General features: G+C 35.5%; 2 protein-coding genes across 2 annotated transcripts in view; one reads left to right on the top strand and one right to left on the bottom strand.

Moving 5' to 3' along the window:
• Nucleotides 1-20,161, bottom strand: part of LOC142339577 (medium-chain specific acyl-CoA dehydrogenase, mitochondrial-like) — a 350,806-nt gene that overhangs the window by 137,315 nt on the left and 193,330 nt on the right. The window lies entirely within an intron of this gene.
• On the top strand, nt 11,808-15,064 carry LOC142340192 (uncharacterized). The gene is made up of 3 exons (XM_075390696.1): nt 11,808-12,026; nt 12,707-12,947; nt 14,031-15,064. Exons 1-3 carry the CDS (start codon nt 11,859-11,861, stop codon nt 14,246-14,248), a joined length of 627 nt encoding a protein of 208 aa, XP_075246811.1. The 5' UTR covers nt 11,808-11,858; the 3' UTR covers nt 14,249-15,064.

The raw sequence follows: 20,161 nt of genomic DNA, 5'->3' as shown, positions 1-20,161 counted from the left end.
TGTTACGTTCAATTTACTAACTATCCATCCAGTTATCGAAAATGATAATTGTACCTCATAAATTTTCCAAGAACAAAATTTTACGCTGAATTAAAGTGAGTCCTTGACACGAAATTTTTCAATTAGGATTAAGCAAGCCTCTGTAAGCTGCAGAGAACTACGGTAAAAGACGACTGCTCTCCAGTTGTTTGAGAGCAATTCGCAGGTCTTTAGTCCTAAATTTTTGTACAGGAAGAAAAATAATTACCATTTCGACCAAACTACGACGAGTAAGTAACATAAGGTTACAAGAAATTGATATCTACTGATAATCAATTGCCTATATTTTTGCACCAGTGATGAAATTTCAGTTGGTTCAGTTCAGGAAAATTCCAGTTGTCTTTGGGGTTGTTTTTATATGGTAACAAATTGCAAATGATTTTTGTTAAATTTGATGTTACTAGCAGACTGAGGAAGGAAGTTAAAAATACGCTCAACCGGATTACTGCTATCTGGACAGCAGTCGGCCTGAGTCTTTTAAGCATCCTCTTTCAAATCTCCCTTAGAATAATATTTTGGCATCTGACAAAAGTTTTATACTCCTTAACTCCTTTTCTCCTTAGCTCCTGAAGAATTCATTTTTTTTTCAAAGTAGGCTCATCCTTCTTGAAATGGGTCAAATGTGAAACATAAAAGGAGTCCAAGATTAGATATTATTAAAATTGAAGCAGAATTAAGTAATGAGTCCAATCAACTAATTTGACCAGTTTTGTTTTTATCTAGCTGATTTCAAGTTTTTGATGTTGGCAATTTAGCAGTTGATGCGTCATGAACAACAATTGTTTTTGTAAATATTTCATCCAAGACATATTTCCTCTTCGATTTCTTGGGACGATGTTTTCGTTGATGTAGATTTTATTCATTTCATTTCAACTTGGAGTTTGTAAGAACTCTTGGTGACACATCGTGTTCCGTTGATTCTCAGATTAAAGTCGTAATGTCAGTTTTTGGTTTTATGTTAGAGAAGCACATCGTGTAACTCGTTGTAGAGTGATAAAGGTAGCAAGCAACTTTAATTGGAGAAATTTCTCCTTGTAATAGAGTTGGCTTGTCAGTAAAATCCATTAAAATTTTACGTTGAACGTTTTCGATGAGTTGCAAGATAATTTTGTTCCTGTTACAAATTTTTGGTCCATAACAAGGATTGTTTTGGAGGACGATGATTTGGTCCTCGGACGATGATTTGGATGATTTGTTTTTAGTACTCCGTCTAATGTTGGGTGACCAGCGCAGTCTAATTTTAAGATTTTTTTGCGTAGTTTTTTCGAAGATTTTTGGCTTATTCTTCCATTTTTTTGCCTTTTGTTTGAGTAATGGGCCCAGATAGGTTATGGGCCCAGAGCTTTTCTGAGATAAGTAATCAGCCCACCCTAAAAACGACACTATGCTGTTTTGCCTCTGCGCTGCATTAGAATCAACAACTATTCATTTTGTTTTTTTTAACCGTTCATCTAGTTTTTCTTGCATTACTTGGCCAATGTCCGGAATGGCAAATTTCAGTAAACTTTTGCAGAGTGACCAAAACGTGTCCCCACTTTGCTTAATTCATGTGTTTTCAACTATACAATTTAGCTACACAAAGCGTGGAATTAAATTACTTTTATTGTGGAAAGGACTTTTTGAGAATATAACAAACCTAAACTTTAATCCCGAGTTTTATTAGTAATTAAATGAGACCAAATGCAAAGAATCAATTGTTCTTGTGAACAGTGCATTTGTAAAGCCGCGCATTGTCTTCTTAGTTACCTAATTGTATCGAGAGGCAAACTTCTGAATTTAATAATCAATTAGGCTTTCTTTCATTTCAGTAATTAGATAATGTAATTGTGGGAGTGGTTTATTAAATGTATAATATTAACTGTTGAATATGAAAAGTATACTCAATTGCTGATTTACATCTTTGTTGTCAAGAAAACAAAGCTTATTTTACATGCAGTGTATACTGATATTTTCAACAACTATTCCGTTTCTGCATGTGAATTGATAACACTTGATTTTGACGTTTGATTGATTGCTATGATGAAATGCTAGTAAACATCACATGTCACCGAAAGTCATAGAAGTTGTAAATCAAAGATGGTTGTATGTAATGTAAAAAGGCGGTAATAACTGGGTATATAATTCAATCAATATTTGTGCCTATGACCACTGTTGTCACACGTCAATTCTAATTGAATTATTTGATTACAAGATGTCTCCTCGTTCCCGTTAACAGATAGGTTATGGGCCCAGAGCTTTTCTGAGATAAGTAATCAGCCCACCCTAAAAACGACACTATGCTGTTTTGCCTCTGCGCTGCATTAGAGGATTGCTGACGTCAATTGCTAAACGAACGATAGGACAAGGAGAGACAAGACTTGTAGTCAAACAGTGGTCAAGAGTCAGAAGGAAAACAGGTGGGACTGAAGCTCTAGTGTTCTCTACGTTGGAGAACGAGTTTCTGTAGCTAATTGGAGGACTCCTGTTTGTGGAGAATGAGCTTTTGTAGCTGACTGGAGATTCTGTTTGTGTTGTGGAGTTTGTGTAGAGGACTCTGTTTGTGGAGAGGGAGTATCTGTTGCTGATTGTGGACTCTGTTTGCGTGGAGGAGATTGTGTAGATGATTAGAGGACTCTTTTTGTTAAGAGGGTGCATCTGTAGCTGATTGTGGACTGTTTTTGTGGAGGAGGTTGTGTGGCTGATTAGAGGAGTGTTGGTGGAGAGGGAGCTTCTGTAGCCGATTGGTGGACTGTTTGTGTGGCGAAGCTTGTGCAGTTGATTGGGTGACTGTTTGTGGAAACGGAGGTTGTGTGGCTGGCTTTGTTTGTGGAAGCTTGTGGGGGGTGTTTCGTGTTGGAGTGGGAGATGTTTGTGTCGCAGAACTTTCTACGAGGACTTGTCCGGCTTACTTAGTATTGCTGACAACAGCTAGTTTAAACTGTTTTTTACCCTCATTTCCATTGTGCTATCCTCATTGTGCTCATAGTGCTATCTTGTTGTATTCTCAATCTGCTATAAACATTTTTTGGCTAACACAACGACACAGAGATTCGTCGCTTAATAACGAGGGAACCAACAGGCAACACATTTATCTAAACGATAAAAGCGGCTAGGAGTTTTGCTCTAATAGAATAGTTTTAACTCAACCTGTATCAAAAGAGCAAATTCTTACGTAGAACAGTACTAGTGTTCGAGTAAACCACATTAACACAGGGTACATAGGCTAAACTACTAATGTTTGAGCTAGAACTAGGTAAAACTTTAATGATTTTAAAACAACCAGAAAGGTAAAAGAAAATTGAGTTCAGCGATAAGTTCAAGGTCAGAAATAATAATTTTTAGTGGGCGTGAGGATGACTCCGTATATTTTGAGGAACAGTTTGAAGTGCGTATGACTCATTGAAATTAGGAAAAGTCTTAACTGGTGATACTACATTTGACGGTTATATCCCTGCTGTTAGGAATAGCTCATCAGAGGAACAACGAACAGAAGCTGTAAATAAAGGAAGGGAAGAACTGGAAGAGAGGAAACGGACTTTATGGTATGGACTTTTTCAAGCATTAGTTAAAATATCAGTTCTGTTTCTGAGACCACAAAGGTGATGGTACTAAAGCTTGGGATATACTTTGCAAAAGGTTTTGAAAGGCCGCAACTACATAAGTTCATATCAGAATTAACTAGCCTTAAGAAGAACTGAAATGAAAACACAGTAGACTACTTTGCAAGAGCCGACGACATGAATTAAAACTTGACATTGGTGACCAAAGGCGTGAGCGAGAAAACGTTTATTTCAATTATGAAAGGATTGCCTAAAGAGTACGAGATCATCACCATACTTGTAAAATTTAGTAAAGAACAGAAAGGGTTAGAAGAAATTAAGAGTGACCCTATCAACTTTGATAACGAGAATTTTCAAAAAAGTGAGTATATTCTACAATAAAGAACGAAAGTGCTTCAATTGTCAAAAAGTTGGACACATGGCTAAGGTTTGTCGACTTCAGAAATCAAACAGAACAATTAAGGGGGCAACCAATAATTTGTTTTAAATGTGGTGAGCAGGGTCATATCTCCAAATTTTGTAAGAAGCAGAAACCAGAGAAAAAGTTTTTAAGCCAGAGCAGAAAGTATAGTCAAAACATTCAATCGTGTTCTCATAGTTAAGTTGAAAAAACCAAAATCTGAGAACGAAGTGTACTTCTCATTCATTCAAACCACAAGTCATAATCCTTCCTGTGAGCTAGTGTTATACTCTGGAGCAACAAGTCATATGATTAAGGATGAAAGCCTATTTATTGAGATTAACAAAGAATATACCGGGACCATAACTAACGCAAGTAGTAGCAAAAGTTCAAATGAATGACGGGGGACAATTGAGATAAGAACAGAGGACTCAAAAGGGTGTGAGCGGAAAATAAGATTGTCAAATGCATTACTTGTACCTGATAACTCGAAAAATTTGGTCTCAGTGTCGACACCTAGAGCGGCTGATGATGAGCTTTTGTTCGGTAAGGACTTAGAGATAAGAACTGAAAACGAAGTAATTTTCCCGTTTGAGGATCATGACAGTCTTCTCCATTGGAAAACAACGAATTCAACAGTTTCCGAAAACCGTAACTTAGACAGTGGAGACCGGCTATGTTCTTGGCACAAACGTCTAGGACAATATTATTAAAGATCTTTTGAAATTTAAGGATCATGCCATATGACTTACAATAAGTGAACTTGACGTAGGGAATTGTGAGACATGTCAAATGAATAAGTCAAGGAAGCTTCGCTTTCCGAAAGATTCTGGGACAAGAGCCAAGGATGTCCTAGAAATAGTCCATACTGATATTTTAGGGCCTATTGATCCAGGAGCTGTAGATGGCCACGGATATGCAATCGGCGTCGTAGACAGCTTTAGCAGGTATCAGAAAGTGTACTTCTTGAAGACAAGGGATGATGCAATAGAAAAAGTCCGACAATTCTTTGCAGACATAGGAATGCCAGTAACGTTGGTGTGCGATGGTGCGGGCAAATTCAATTCGAACCAGGTTAACCAATTATGTATAAAGCATGGCGTAAGACTAGAGCTTTCAGCACCTCATACACCTGAAAATGGTAAAGTTGGACGTTATTGGGGAACAATAACACCAATTGTGAGATGCCTAATTGAGCAATCAGGACTTGATAAGACATACTGGCCTTATGCAATAAACATGTCAAGTGACATCAAAATTTTTGTTACCATTCGGGGATCAAAAGAACACCATTCGAAGCAATGGATGGACAAACGCCAAATTTAGTGTCACTAAACGTTTTTGGTTGTACTGCTTACGTTCATATTGAGAGATCATTCCGAGGAAAAATAGATCGGACTTCACAAAAAAGGTATATTCTTGTAATCATCAGATAACAGCAAAACATATCTTATAAGAGTAAAGGATGAAAAAGACACATTTAAAGTTAGAATGTCTAGAAACGTAACTTTCAACGAACAGAAATTGTTCAATAATAACTAATTAGTGCGGGGCAAACGCGGTTAGAAAAGGAAGCAGATCTGAATCCAGTAGCACTCTTAAATGAATTAGTAAATGATAATGTGATACATAAATCAACAGAAGCAGCAATAAGACGAAAATTGTTTTGCAGCAATGAAAACAGAGTATAATTCATTAGTTGAAAACAACGTCTGGGAACTTGTAAATAACCAGGAAATCAAAGCTTTTGGTAGGAGTTGGCATTTAGCTCTGAAGCGGGGGCCTAGTGGAGAAATAGTGAGATATAAAGCAATATTGGTAACTAAGGGTTTTAGCCAAATGCCAGGCAGAGATTACAACGAGACCTATTCACCGACAATGCGCCTCTAAACTATCAGGAGGATACCTTTAAGCTATGCAATCCGTGACGGTTCTGAGCTCAAACAAATGGCCATTAAAACTGCATTTTTAAATGCTGATGTCGATGAAGAGATCTTTATGCAGCAACCTGAGGGTTTTGAAAAATACAATGATCAAGAAAATCCATTAGTCTAAGCTTAATAAAAGTTTATATGAGTTAAAACAATCTAGTAGGAAGTGGTACATAACAATAAGAAATTTTCTAGGGTTTGAGTCAAGAAGCTTATATAGAAGAATTAATAGAGAAGTATTAAATGAGTAACTATAGGACAATGAAAACACCTTTAGATGTTAGTTCAAAGCTTTCGAAACTTGATTCACCGGAAATAGGAAGCAAAGAATATCAACAAATGCAGTCTGGTGATTATAGGGAAATAGAAGGATGTTTAAATTATTTGGCGTTGACTACCAGACCAGATATTGCACATACATCTAATATTTTGAGTTCGTTTGTAGAAAATCTGGGCAATAAGCATTGGAACTCCGCGAAAGCTTGTCTACGCTTCTAGAAGGGTACTATGTCTGAAATACTTATTTATAGGAAGTGTGATAAATTAGATCTAAAAGGTTTTTCGGATTGTGATTGGGCTGGTATTTTAGATAGCAGAAAAAGTACGAGTGGTTAGTTTCAAGCTTGACAATAGTTCAGGAGAATTTAGCTGGGCTAGTGAATTACAAAAGTGCGTATCAACCTGCACAGCTGAAGCTGAACTGAATGCAGTAGTAGAGGCAAGTAAAGAGGCGGTACACTTAGCAAACTTTTTGAAGGAAATGAACATAGATGTTGAGCAACCTTTACAAGTGTTTGTAGATAATCAAGCATGCATTTCTCTTAGTAAGAATTCCATGAACGATGGCAAGACTAAGCAGTTTGCGTTGAAAGTGCACTTCATTCGGAACTTAGTCGAGACTAGACTATTAGAGCTTAACTACTTGCCTACCGATCGCATGCCGACAGACACCTTACGAAAAGCTTTCGGGAGAAAAGATATTTCACTTTTTCGTGATGTGCACTTAGGTTCAAACACTTAATATGATAGGAGGGCTATTGAGAGTATAATATTAACTGTTTGACTATGAAAAGTATACTCACTTGCTGATTTACATCTTTGTTGTCAAGAAAACAAAGCTTATTTCACGTGCAGTTTATAACTTTTCTGTTTCTGCATGTGAATTGATAACACTTGATTTTGACGTCTGATTGATTGCTATGATGAAATGCTAGTAAACATCACATGTCACCGAAAGTCATAGAAGTTGTAAATCAAAGATGGTTGTATGTAATGTAAAAAGGCGGTAATAACTGGGTATATAATTCGATCAATATTTGTGCCTATAACCACTGTTGTCACACGTCAATTCTAATTGAATTATTTGATTACAAGATTTGTCTGTGTGTTCCCATTAACCGATATGGGTGACGTGAAAATATGTTACTGTTAGTGTGGAATCTTGTGATTTGTGGCGTGCAAACGAGCGACGAAAGATCGTCTCAGGTTTCCACACTACCCCTTTGTGAAAAGTGGGGGCACATAGTCAATTTTGAATTACTAAATTAGCCGGGTAATGGGGTACTAAATTAGCCGAGTAAGAGAGATTTGAAAGATAATTTGAGAGAATTATCTAGTTGTCGGCGTACCCAACGCTCATTCTTGACAGTACGGTGGAAGGTCTTTTTAAGATGATAACAAACAACTTGTACTCCAAACAACTAAAATTGATTGTCTGGTACTTTATCAAATGCCTTTTTGAAGTCAGTGTATATTGTGGCAAGAATAAGAAGTTATCGTTTTTCATTTCAACGTAAATTAAATGATTTGCTTTTCGTTGAAAGATTAGTTTTCTGTGGATATGACAATTGAGAGGCTTATCGGTCGATTTTTTTTAATTTGTCTTGCTTGTCGTGGCATTCGTGGATTTGCCATAGCGGGCTATTGAGCTTTATTGGCAATGGTGTTAAAAATATGTCAAGTGAATTGATTAGTGCGACTGAGAGGTTTTTAATATTCCTATATTGTTAATACCCTTAGCTTGCAAGTTACGTCAATTGTATTGAATATTGTTCCAATTTTTTTGCTGAAATTTGTGCATATGACTCCAGATATTCTATTTCAATTGTTGTTTTGAGTGTTTGTTCTGGTGTACTAAAGGCGGCGTGAAAGGTGATAACAAAATGTGCTTTTTCGAAGATTTTATTGGCTATTTTGTCTCTCGAATACGTTCGGGATGGAAATTGGGCAGGCTTTTTTATTACTTTTGAGGTACCTGTGCGACTGCGAGAAGTTTCTGCCTGTACAAAATTTTCAGCTTATTGACAAAAAGCCTTGGTCTCCGACAATCAGGCGATTCACGATTACATTTTTTGAGTATTTTTTAACGGAACTGAGAGGGAGAGTTCCCTGATAGTGTTTAGCGTTTTCATCATATTAGAAGTTTTTGAAGCTATGAGAGTCAGCGTTTGGCTTCCGCTTCAAGAACTTTTGCAGCAAGTCGTAGAGTCGGGAGTTTTAATTTTTAACTAAGTGATGTAATTAGCTAGTAGTTAGCTAATTTATGCTTATGCTCTTTGTATCAGCTAGTTACCTGCGTAACAATTTAAGCTTATGGATTTAATATCTAAAGACTCGCCTTGCAAACTCATAGTATTTATTAAGCAAAAAATATTACCCCTATTCGTACAATTCAGGCCAATCAAAGTTCTTGGAAACTAAATTGCCTCAAATATAATGGTCAAAAACTCGTTGAATGGTAATACAATTAACTAGGGCGATTTGAACTACACAATGGCAATTTGGTGTTTTTTGCTGGAAAACAATTCAGAATATCATTACGCCGTTTTTAAGTTAGATTTCGTGTTATTAGCTTGCTGCTCCGAATATTTCGGAATACTAAGTTTCAAAAATTTCAAGTCTGACACTGTACACTCGTTCACGTCCCTGTTTATGATAAAAATGCCGCTCTCCAATTTACAAAAATAAAAATTAATTCATTAACTGAGCCCATACGTCTTCATTTAGTCGAGCTCTCAATTTGCGATTGATTAAACTTGGTTTTTGAACATCGATTCTTACAAGCAAATCATTGCTAACTTCCTTACAATAACTTGAAACACTCCTACACTTTTGCGCGGATGATAAACGCAAACAGTTTGTATGATAGCGTGACGTAGAATATGATGCTCTGAAAATATCTTACCGATCTCTTGCACCGTCCTGATTTGATGAAGTAGTTTCTGAGTACCCAGCTGCCATTCACGATTATTAAAAAGACTATACCTGCAAAGCCAATGGAAAAAAACGACTGGCCCATTGAATAATAGTTGACTGTCAGGAGAATTAGCATTTGCCCGGAAAAAACAATATTGTACGATAGAACCAAATATGTCCTACAGTTCGCACATGATGTTCCGACCCGAGCTCATCTACATTTTTGACTTAATTGTCAACCAAATGAAGAGATAACAAAAATAGATGTTTGAATTTTAAAAAAAAATGCTACATTTTAAGTTAATTAAACACACTAAATTCTGCCTCGATGAAATAGCAATCATAGGTTTCATTCATGTGACATCAATAATTCATCACAATAAGTCGTATTTTTGAGAAAACCCATAGTATCAAAGTCAATAAATTCTACAGCTTTTAACGGAAGGCATTTAATACGCTAAATTATGCCTAGATGATGTGACGACTAGGATGTTTGTCATTCAAAATTTATCAATAACACATTACAACAAGTCATTGACTATGAAAACAACAACAAAAAACAGGCAAAATCCAAAAGTTCGGTAGAAAATTGAGAGAAGAAAGTGTCGAAGCTATTTGAACCATAAGCTTTTTTCTCTGGAAATTTTTTCAACGATCCATTGAACGTCTTCACTAAGCCAATGGGAGCTATCAATATTAGGATAATGTAATACGATTTCAAAAGGAACCAAAATTACTAAAAAAAAATCCAAAAATTATAAAAATTATGAAAACTCGTGCACCGAAGTAAAAAAAAAAACCAATAGTTAGAAGACAAAACCGCTAACTAGATAAATTGTTGCTGATGTAGAAAAAAAGCGGTTCTGTCATTACCGAGACTGATTTACAATCCACGAAAATAAGCTTAAGATTGATTTATGTTCAAAAAAAAATTTAAAAAAATATTTTTAAAGTCTTAACAGTCATTAAACTCAAAAGCTTTCATAGGAATTCAATGAATACGCTCAGCTATGCCACGAAGTGAATACAAGGATGTTTATGATGCCTAGGTAATCAATAAGACATCACAATATGTCTTGTGACTATGAAAAAAACAACAAATACAGACAAAAACCAAAATTTCTTTAGAAAAATGTGAAGAATTTCTTTAGAAGAAAGTGTTGAAGCCATTTAAACCGTATTTTTTTCTCAGAAAGTTTTATCTATGATCCTTTGGACGTCTTCACTAAAGGAAGATGTAGCCATCAATATTAGGATGACGTGATAAGATTTCAAAATGAACCAATAAAACGAAATGTCCAAAAATTTTTTTAAAATATTTCAAATCTTGTGGCATTGAAGACGTATAACCAATAGTTATTTGATAAAGCCGCCAATGAGATTAACTTATGTTGCAGTGGTATGAAGGAGTTCAATCCTGTTTTTACTGAGACGAACTTGCAGTTCGCAAAAATAAATTTATGATTTACTAATTTTAAAAAACTTTCGAAAATTTATTTTCAAAGTCTTAACAGCCATTAGCTGCCCACTCACAGCACTAGATAGGTTCACTTAATGCTCATTAGCAATAGCAAATCTATTGCACTTTTAGTCAACAAGTTTATGCCATAGGATTATAAAACTTTAGTAAAACCTCAAAAAATAAATCAAAATTTCATTTGAAATTTGAGGTACGAGTGCAAAAAAAAACATGAGCGATCCGTTCGAAACAAATTTTTTGTTCATTGGGCTTCATTTGATCGTAAAAAAGGTTTTTCATTAACGGAACTTTGATATAGAAAGTGTCTAGTAGTCTCTAGGTGACTTGAAAAACAAAAAAATTGCAAAATTTTCTAAAAAAAAGAGCTCCCAAACCTAATTCGAATTTTTTTATATATATTAAACTTCCCTCTAAGACTAGAACTAGTCTTTATTATCTCCTTTCGTCTATTAAAAACCTAAAATTGATTTTCTTTTTGGCGTGAAATCTAGTTATGAATTAAATTTTTCGTAGAAAAAACGTTAATTCGAACGACAATTACAGTAAAAGTGAACAAAGTGAACCAAATATCCAGTGTTCACATGAAACTTTAAACCTCGATAACTCGAAAAAAACGAAATTCAAAAAAATCTTTTTAATTTCCAATTCTACGCTGGACGAGCTTTTTAATGATACCACGCACATTTCTCTACGATGAATATATCGGTCGGCCAAAATTCACGGAACAAAAAAAAACCAATTTGAGTATATAGTTCCTCCCCCCCCCACAAGTGGGGTCGGAACAATAATTTTTGGAACTCAATTATTATGCAATCTGAGTGTTTTGCGTGGTGAACTGAGTTTTAGAGAAATATGACTATGGTGTGAATGATCTTTTATGCTTCAATTTCAGTGGTCTTCTCCGGTTTTGTGATGAAATTGAAACTTGAGCTTTATTGGTTCTTGGTAGATATTTTCTAATCTCTGGAGCAGCCTCAGCCTAATATACGGTCTCTGTTTTTCGTCGAAGGCATTTTGGAAGATAACTGCTCTCTCATTTCAATTATTTTAAAAGCTGTTTCGGTTTCTCGCCTCAAAACCTCTGAGTTTTTTGGGAGCGGTTGCTTCATATGACGTACTGACATAGAGCTACCTCTTGTCTCCATAGTTTACCTTTCAGCGTAACACATCGTCGCCTTCTTGGCAACTTCGTCCTGTTTCTATCCATGTCTCATTTCAGATCATTTTGTGTTTTAACATTCATCCGAAGATTTTGAGTAAAAGCTAGTATCCCAATGGCTTCTTCCCCTGCAATGACTTCTTCAACCAACAGTAGCAGTAGCAATAGCAGTTGTGGTGGCAACAAGAGGAAATTGTGTGCCCCCGATGGACTGCCAGGAGCTATGAGGGAGAGTAATAATGATGGGAACGACCATTTTTTCCAGCCACATCTCAAGTCTCAGGTATGTGTAAATCACGGTATGGTTTTTGGCTCTTATGCTTTATTCTGTCACCTTCATGAGTCTATATCAGGTAGAAAAGAAAGACCAGATTTCCTAGTTTTAAGTTTAGAAGACTTTGCTAAAGTTTAGAAGAACTTCAAGTCATAAGTTGTGAAGAAAGTTGAATTAGAATTGTTTTTCTTTACATTTTTTTACGCAAAACATATACACGTCTTGCGACTACAGTTCGCCAAAATAGTCAGGACCTACTACATTGCTGGTGCGGTCCCTGATGATTTGTGCAGCAGATTTAGCGGTAGTAGTCTAATCATTACTGTTGGAAAAACAACGGCTTTCGAATTATCCACAGATATTAAACGTCAGGAAAAATTGCAACCGATTCTTGTGTTCGACTATTGACAGAACTCAATAATCAAAACCCAGCCTTCAGTGAAGTTAATGCTTTAGTTAAAAGTATGCTCAATATCAAACTCGGAGTTGTTTAAAATGAAATTTTAGTAATTAAAATTATTTTCTTATTTAGCAACGATGTCATTACGATTCAACTTAAACTAGGGGCGTTGAAAGTGCAATTTTCTTAGCTAAAATCATAAGAATTGTGTTTAATTTTTTAACTTTCAAATGTAAAACTATAAATCTGAAGTTATGGATCTCACAGGAAATTTTGAGTGTATTTTCAGGTTACACAGAAATTGGTGAACCGGCAGAGTGATGACGTCATGCGACGAGTGTGTCAACAGACTCTTGACAGACTGAGGAATGGGGCATCCGAGTACTACAAGGGACTAGGTCACATGGCATCACCGTCCAAAGAGGATAATAACAACAATGCCAATAATATTAGGAATGCCGAGCATGGTGCAATGAAGACTACTAGCCTAGATCAGAAACCGACTAAGCGAGAGTTGCTTAAGCCCTCTAGTTAGTTGACTTCTGATGTTTAATTTGATGTTAATTGTTTTAGCTTTTGTAGCTGCACAGATCTAAGTAATGAAGGTGAGACAGACTTGGAGGGTCTGTCTCCCCCTCAGAGGTGGTCACATTACTGAATTTTAAAAATTAGTTAGCTCTGTATTTTACGCGTTCCTGTCGCTAATGAGTTTTACATTGAGTTTTTTGGTACATTTTGTTGGAAATGTCAAGAAAGTTATGCTTCAACAAGTATGACCCGACTGCTGATAATAAATTAGTAATTTATAGATCCTTTGGTTCAAGGTCTTATTGAATCAAAATCTGATGTAGAGCACCTTATGCGAAATCTTAACTAAACATTATTTTAACCCAAAATCTTATTTCTATGGATATGAAGGTTTATTGTTACGCAAAATTCAATTCCTCAGTTGTGTGGAACATGGCTAGCTGATTTGATGCAGTTGCGCCATTACGTTCCTAATCAGATTTCCTGGCGTCTCTGAATTAGGTCGATCGTGACCTGCTTGTGGGCACTTAATTATAAACCAAAAAGTACAAGTTGAACACGGGTGGTGTGCTTGTGGCCTTAAAAGATTTAATGCTATGCAAAATTCAATTCCTCTGTTGTGTGGAATATGATTTTTGGTCAGTCCCATAAAGTTGCAACGTTGTCGAACGTTTTAAAGGTCATAGTTCAAATTTAAAATATGCAGATATCTAGCGAAACACTGACCATTTGCATGGCTCAAATTTTCCGAACGTTGGCTTGCGTTGCAACTTGATGGGGCTTACTATAGTTGTAGTTGCTCTGACGATGGCCGTCTGGTCCCGGTCGGGGGGAGTTGCAGTTGTCGTCTTTCTTCTTCAATTCCTTGGGTTTTGTTGTTTCAAAAATAGGATCCTTGTTTCAATTTCTTTATTCAATCATTTCTTTTGTTTCGCCACGTGCACCTTTGTTTAGTTGTTTAGCTTGTTTTCGATTATTATGATTCAAACTTGTCGAAGAAATCAAGTTTACAACTGTTAGGCGGCAAAATATACTTAAGAATTATCACATCGATAACATGCTCATTTGTTGCTGATTTGTTGCAGTTGCATTTGACGTCAACTCGAACGAGACCAGAAGTGGTGACTTCAGATGCTGCAATCTAGACCCCAATGCCACCCATTGCTACTACTGCTCAGTACTAATATGCACTGTAACTGCTCCTAGATCAACAGACAACCCCTGTGGTGTGCAATGCAAACTGTGCAAACAGTTCTTCTGCCACAAGTGTAGATGTGAAAGTCTATGCTTGGGATGCTCTTGAAAAATGACAGTTTGATTCTAGTGTTTTTCATGTGTTGGAATTAATATTGAAGTCTGAACTATTCAGTGCAATGATTATAATGATGGTCTTCACTCTTCCGCAATATGAAGACAGTAATTTTGAGGTCTATAAGCTGCTCTAACTGTAAAATGATGACAATGGTCTCAACTGTTCATTGTAGTTGATTTCATTATATTCGGTAGTTTCCCTCGCTACCAGGAAGCAAACGAAGTATATCCTGTTACAAGTAGTCAAAAATAGTGCAAACCTAAGTCGACGTTTAAAACCTGTAAGTCGAGAATGTATTTTTGAAACACGAAAAGTACTCCATTTCTTAGCTTGCTGTAATATTACATCCTTCAAATGTAACACAGTGAACTGAGGGTTTCAGCGTTACCAAGAAGAGATTCATGCAAATTGTCGTACCTAATTGCCGGAAAATTGAATTATAACATTCGAACCGAAGTTGGATGTGCTATAAAAAGGTTTTTTTCTCTGTTATATTTTTGTCTAAGAAATATATTGAAAATTGACGTACGTGTTCAGCAGAAATTTGTTCACCTTTTTCTGATTAAGAATATTAAACTGGGAGCGCTTAATATCATTGTTTGGTGTCCTGAAGTTGACCATCCTGGCAGTATTTAATATTTCGTGTCAACTGATATTGAATAAAAATCACTGAATAGATGCTGATGTATCGCGAGTAAATTCGTTCAGAATTTCTACTGTTTAGTTTTAGCTCTTATTAAACATTGAGATTGTTGATTTGTTGTATTGACACTTGTTTTAACTGACTAATTAAATTTTGTAATTTAACTATCATTTTACCATTTTAAAAAAAATTTCAAGGATGCTCTTCTAGATGCCAAGAATTTCTGTAGGGATGTTATCAGAAGACCTATCGCCCTCAAAAAATATTTATATAAACTTTTGGCATTAGGCAATTCGCGCCAAGTTGAAGGAAATCTAATAACGTGACATTGAAAAGTATCTGCATAATGCAGAAAGATCATCTTTTACTTTTGCATTTGGTAATTTTCGCCCGATACTTCGGCCTCTTCATCAATACAATAAGTATGTTGAAGTCAGTAGGTCTTTTGTTGCAAAGAGTCGAAGTGTGGCTTGAATTGGCATAAATACTTCGTTTCCATTACTTTCTTAATCAGATTTCTTGGCGTCTCTGAATTAGGTCGATCGTGACCTGCTTGTGGGCAATCAATTTTAAACCAAATAATCCTCAAGTTGAGCTGGTGTGTTTGTGATGCCTTAGAAACCATTTTTATCAACGAAATGAATCTGCCGAGACAGATGAAGAACTTTAGGGGCTCAAAATTATGTCGAAAGAGGCTTGCTAAAATGATTGTGGCCACAATATGTTAGTTGATACTTTCATTGATTTCGGGGATTAAGAGCTGTTTAGGAACTTATAAGCTCTGTTAACATGTTAGCTTCAATTTATCAAATCTATATTTCATTTGCAGTTCTAGTGAATAGGTTTAGCAGGCGCGCTTTCTTTATTCATACTTGCTTTTTCACTTAGTGCAATGCTTTGGCTGGTTTTCTAAGTCTTCGGGACATTTTCGCAGTTTGCGAAAGCTTGAGAAGGCCTTTTCATTGTTTTTAATGCGACTTTTGAGCTATGTTGTGCAAATTATGTCGATTGTTCACTCTTAGCACTCAGTTCCTAGTTGTTCCAATATTTTTCAAAATGCGGGAATATATATGCGAGGTGGCTTTTTTTTCTGCAGTCAAATTTTCACTTTTTGGTTTCGCATCGTAGCGAAAAGGAGAACCATCATTTTTGAGCCCTTAGAGGCTGCTTTTAATTTTGATAAAAAACTACGCTTTTAAAACTAAGCTAAATTTTATCGCTTGTTAAAAAAGTGGATGGTATCTGAAAAACTGGGAAAAGTAAGAAAAGAGGAAATAAATGGGAGTGGGGTGATGAATTTGTAATAAAAAATTTTACTCTTTTGGTGCGGTAAAATTGTGAATACATTTTATTTGTGAATAGATTGTAATAATTATTTTATTAATAACCGTGAAGCGATAGCGGATATAATTGGGGAAATCGTGTTTTTTTAACTCCTCGTCTCCATCGATGATTCTTACGACTTCTTGGAATTGACTTTTACTGACTTCTACTGCTTTGCTTTTAAAATTTGTGTACGTGACATCATTTGTTCTGCTTTTAGGTCAATTGCGTGACTTGCCTCACTTAATGAACTTTAAATTTTATGAACATTTACTAGTTGAAAATCAGTAGTGTGCATCCAAATAGTGCCGAACGTAAATGCCCTAATTCTTGAGTATAGAGTCTTGAGTTTTTGATTTAGAATATTAACTTCGAAAAAACTCTATGAGTACTTCCTTGTAGTGCGTGTGTGTCTCATAAAAATGACAGTCCGAACCTAACCCAAAAAATCTAGTGGTCTATTAAAGGAGTGGTGGTCAATCTGTCTATCTTATTCAATTCCATGAAAGGACACAAGCGTCTATCACCGCTATTTTCCGGCAATCGGCCGGCTAAGTTTTCAGTTTCGAGTAGAGTTATCAAGTTTTTTTACAAAAGTTGTATCATTTGACCCCAAAACTAAGTTTTTTACCGTTTTTTTGCTAAGTTTTTGCAGTAATCTTTTTTGATCAAAATGAGAAAGTTTCCTGAGCCCGACATGGCTCGCCTATTTCTGTTTGAAAAAATGGATGCTTTCAATTACATAGAAAAAAGTTAGGTATACTTGTATTATATAAAGAATTAATTGATGTTTTCTTAACTCATATTTAATGTTTTGTTATTCAGTTCAGTAGCTACCAATTAATTGAAAAAGAGGACTCTTCGAATCGTTTTCCGAAATGTTCCGCCTATGTCTGATTTTCCTTCCAATCACGTGTTTTGGTTTTCATAAGTCACGACTTTCTGGTTTGATTTCTGACAAACATAACTCACTGTTGCTACTGAAAAGAATTTAATTCCCTTCTCTCAATGAAATTCGCATTGAATACGGTCTTGGTCAAACGAACAAAATCAGAAACGGAATTAACCGATCTAAGTCGTCAATAAATCATATTGCATTAGGTGATCAATTTCATTTGAGCAATTGCTAGCTTCATTTATTATCAGCTAAATAGCTTTTAATTGAGAAGCTGAGTTGAATTTAATTATAGAATCTAACTGAAACTGTAAACCAAATTAGAGCGCTTTTTGACACTCAAAAAACTGTCAATTTTTGTCGTTTTTTTGCCACCCCCATGAACGTGGAGGGGGCCAACGACGGCTTTTTTTCCGGTAATTTGTTGGCTCTGTTGCAATTTTGCTTAAAAATCAATTAAATTGTTTTATACCGTTATAAAAACATGTATTCGAAAGAGTAAAAAAATAATTATTAGGTTTGAGTTGTCGGTTATTTTTATTTTTTTTTGATGGGTAGTTGAATAGGTTCCCGATGTAACTACAACAAAAAAATGTTATCAAATGTGGAAATCGAAAAAAATACAGAAGCTAGAATTTTATAATAAAGAGAAAGAGAAAGGAAAACTGCTTCTTACTGTAAGGAAAACTTTTAAAATAATGTTTGAAAAATTAGCACCTTGCAGTTGTTTTCTATGGATTTATCGGCCTGAAATTGAATCCGTTTGAACAGCTGTGATACTCTTGATGTGCAGGAAAACATAGGAAACAACTTCTCTATAGAAAGAGAAAAGAACTAAACACATGTTGAATACTTGGTTCATCTTTGTGCTCAATTCTCTGGCGTTCTGAAAAATTTAGTTCGTTTTTAATTTTAATTCCGTATTTTGTAGATTGTCAGACTCAACAGAGGCAGTATTTTAAATTTACTGCTGATTTGTCGATTGAATAGAAAGATCGAACAAATTCAGGAAATAATTTTTGTCAGTTTCTGCGGGCACTTACGCTGAGCCCGCATCCTATAGTTCAATTGTAATTTTATATAAATGGAATTTTGCAGAGTTGTTCAAATATGGGATTCCTGAGACAAGAACAACAAAAAATCTTTTTTCTGAGAAAAAGTTAGGAAAACGTTCCTTTAGGTCAAGAATTAAATAAGTCTGAAAATTTTTCATCTTAGCGTAACAATTTGTAGTTATTCAAACAGCAAAGTAGTGATACCAACATATCTGTTCAAACAGAGAGAATGAGAATGAAACCTCTTTTGAACATTGCAATTTTTGAACATTTTTAAGGAGCATTGTTTTTGTTTAATGATTAGCAAGTTTTTTTCGTCTCCTAGCTTTTCGGTACCATAGTGTATCTCATTTGCTGCAATTTGTAAGTTCTTAGTAAATACACTCTGAGTAAATTTTGGTGTTCAAAATCGAGGTTACTTGATGACAGTGGCGATATTGACGACCGACTGAATTAAGATCTGCTACTGATAAGACTTCTTAAACTTGGGCCTAAAATTCATATATTTATTTGAATGTTAACAGATTTTCATTGAAAATTTTGTGAAATTCCCTGTGATTAATGCAAGGGTATAGGCTAAATATAATCCGTTGTACAACATTTTAGCGAGTATTAGGTTGTGACTTAAACTATTTTCAAAGTATAGGAAGAACTGAAAAGTTCAAGGCATCGGCAGAATATAATTGTTTTTGAAAATGAAGAGTCATTGTAAGCTTCTCACCTCAACTGAACTTAGGCGGACTGTTCGATCGTTAAAACGTGTATCCCTGAAAGTACCCCCATTAAAAAGGGTATCCCATATAAAAGGGTACCCATTAAAAATGGTGTGCAAATAAAAGTGTCGTAACATTGAAAACATTTTCAGTTGCATCATTTTCTTAGATTGGTTTTCCGTAATAAATATCGGTCTACAAATCTATCACTCTTTTCTCGCATAATTTCTGTTTGTACTTTGGCGTGTCTTTTTTATTCTTTCATCCAGAATTTCATTGTTACGCAGAGGTGAGTTACCATCTTTGAATTGCAGTTGCTTATGATCAGTTTTGCACAGCGCTGCGTAAGCCCAGCGATCTTTAAGTTGCGGTAATTTGCGAACTGAAAGGGACCTAAGAGGTTTGGTTTTATAAAGTTCACTCTGAAATTTTTGTCGACACTTTTTTAACTTTCTGAAGTTCTCATGACGAAAAACAACATTACCTGCGTCTACCGGTATCAGATTTCACTTTTCCTCTCTTAATACATTGTACGTGTGAAACGTACTTACAAACTTTTGCGGTTGGAAAGGCGGTGCATTATATGGAAGTTTTAGTCACTGGAAGTTGAAAATTAGAATTCACTTTTGGCAGTAAAATATTTTTTGGAAAAGTGTATTCCGCAAAATTGCGTATTTAGATTTCACTTAATTGCTTTATAATCCTTCATTTTAGTAATCAACGATTTAGTAATTTGATACAAGTGTCTTAGTCTTATCTGCTCGTACACTTCACTTCACTTCGGTATTGCTTCACTTCAGAAAAGATTAAAGTTTTGTCAAATGCTTTTTCTGCCGAACGTAACTATTCATAGCATATTTTGGAATTATTGTCCTTTTGAGGCTATTTGGTTGCCGTGTGGAAACTACTCACACGAAATTTAGGCAATTTCCACATTGGGTGTCAACAAACGAGAGGAATTTACAGCCACATTCTTTGTAACTATTTGTTTTGTTTACCGGTAAACGCTCGTAATGAAATGCAAAAAACTAGTGAAGATTCAAATCCCTAAATTCTTCACATTTATGAAGAAGAGGAAGATATGAATTTGCAAACTAAACAAGTACTCCTTACTTGCGAGTGATTTGTTGTTCACGTACCATTTTCGTTGTTCATGACAATTTAACTTCTTTTTCTAGACATAGTCTTATTTGTCTTGTTCAAATTACTTTCGTTTTACATTTTGTTGCATTGTGGTCGTTTTGACCGTTTCTAGGTGTAGGTGTTCTTCATAAG

The sequence above is a fragment of the Convolutriloba macropyga genome, chromosome 5 (genome assembly GCF_964194025.1).
Source record: "Convolutriloba macropyga chromosome 5, txConMacr16.3, whole genome shotgun sequence".
NCBI classification, from domain to species: Eukaryota; Metazoa; Xenacoelomorpha; order Acoela; family Convolutidae; genus Convolutriloba; species Convolutriloba macropyga.
This window is presented reverse-complemented; position numbering and strand designations above follow the sequence as displayed.

Excerpts from the sequence above, each read along its gene's own strand:
- LOC142340192 (XM_075390696.1), top strand. The coding sequence starts at position 11,859 with ATGGCTTCTTCCCCTGCAATGACTTCTTCAACCAACAGTAGCAGTAGC. Across the intron at positions 12,027-12,706 it reads AGCCACATCTCAAGTCTCAG|GTTACACAGAAATTGGTGAA; the intron begins GTATGTGTAAAT and ends GTGTATTTTCAG. Across the intron at positions 12,948-14,030 it reads AGAGTTGCTTAAGCCCTCTA|TTGCATTTGACGTCAACTCG; the intron begins GTTAGTTGACTT and ends GATTTGTTGCAG.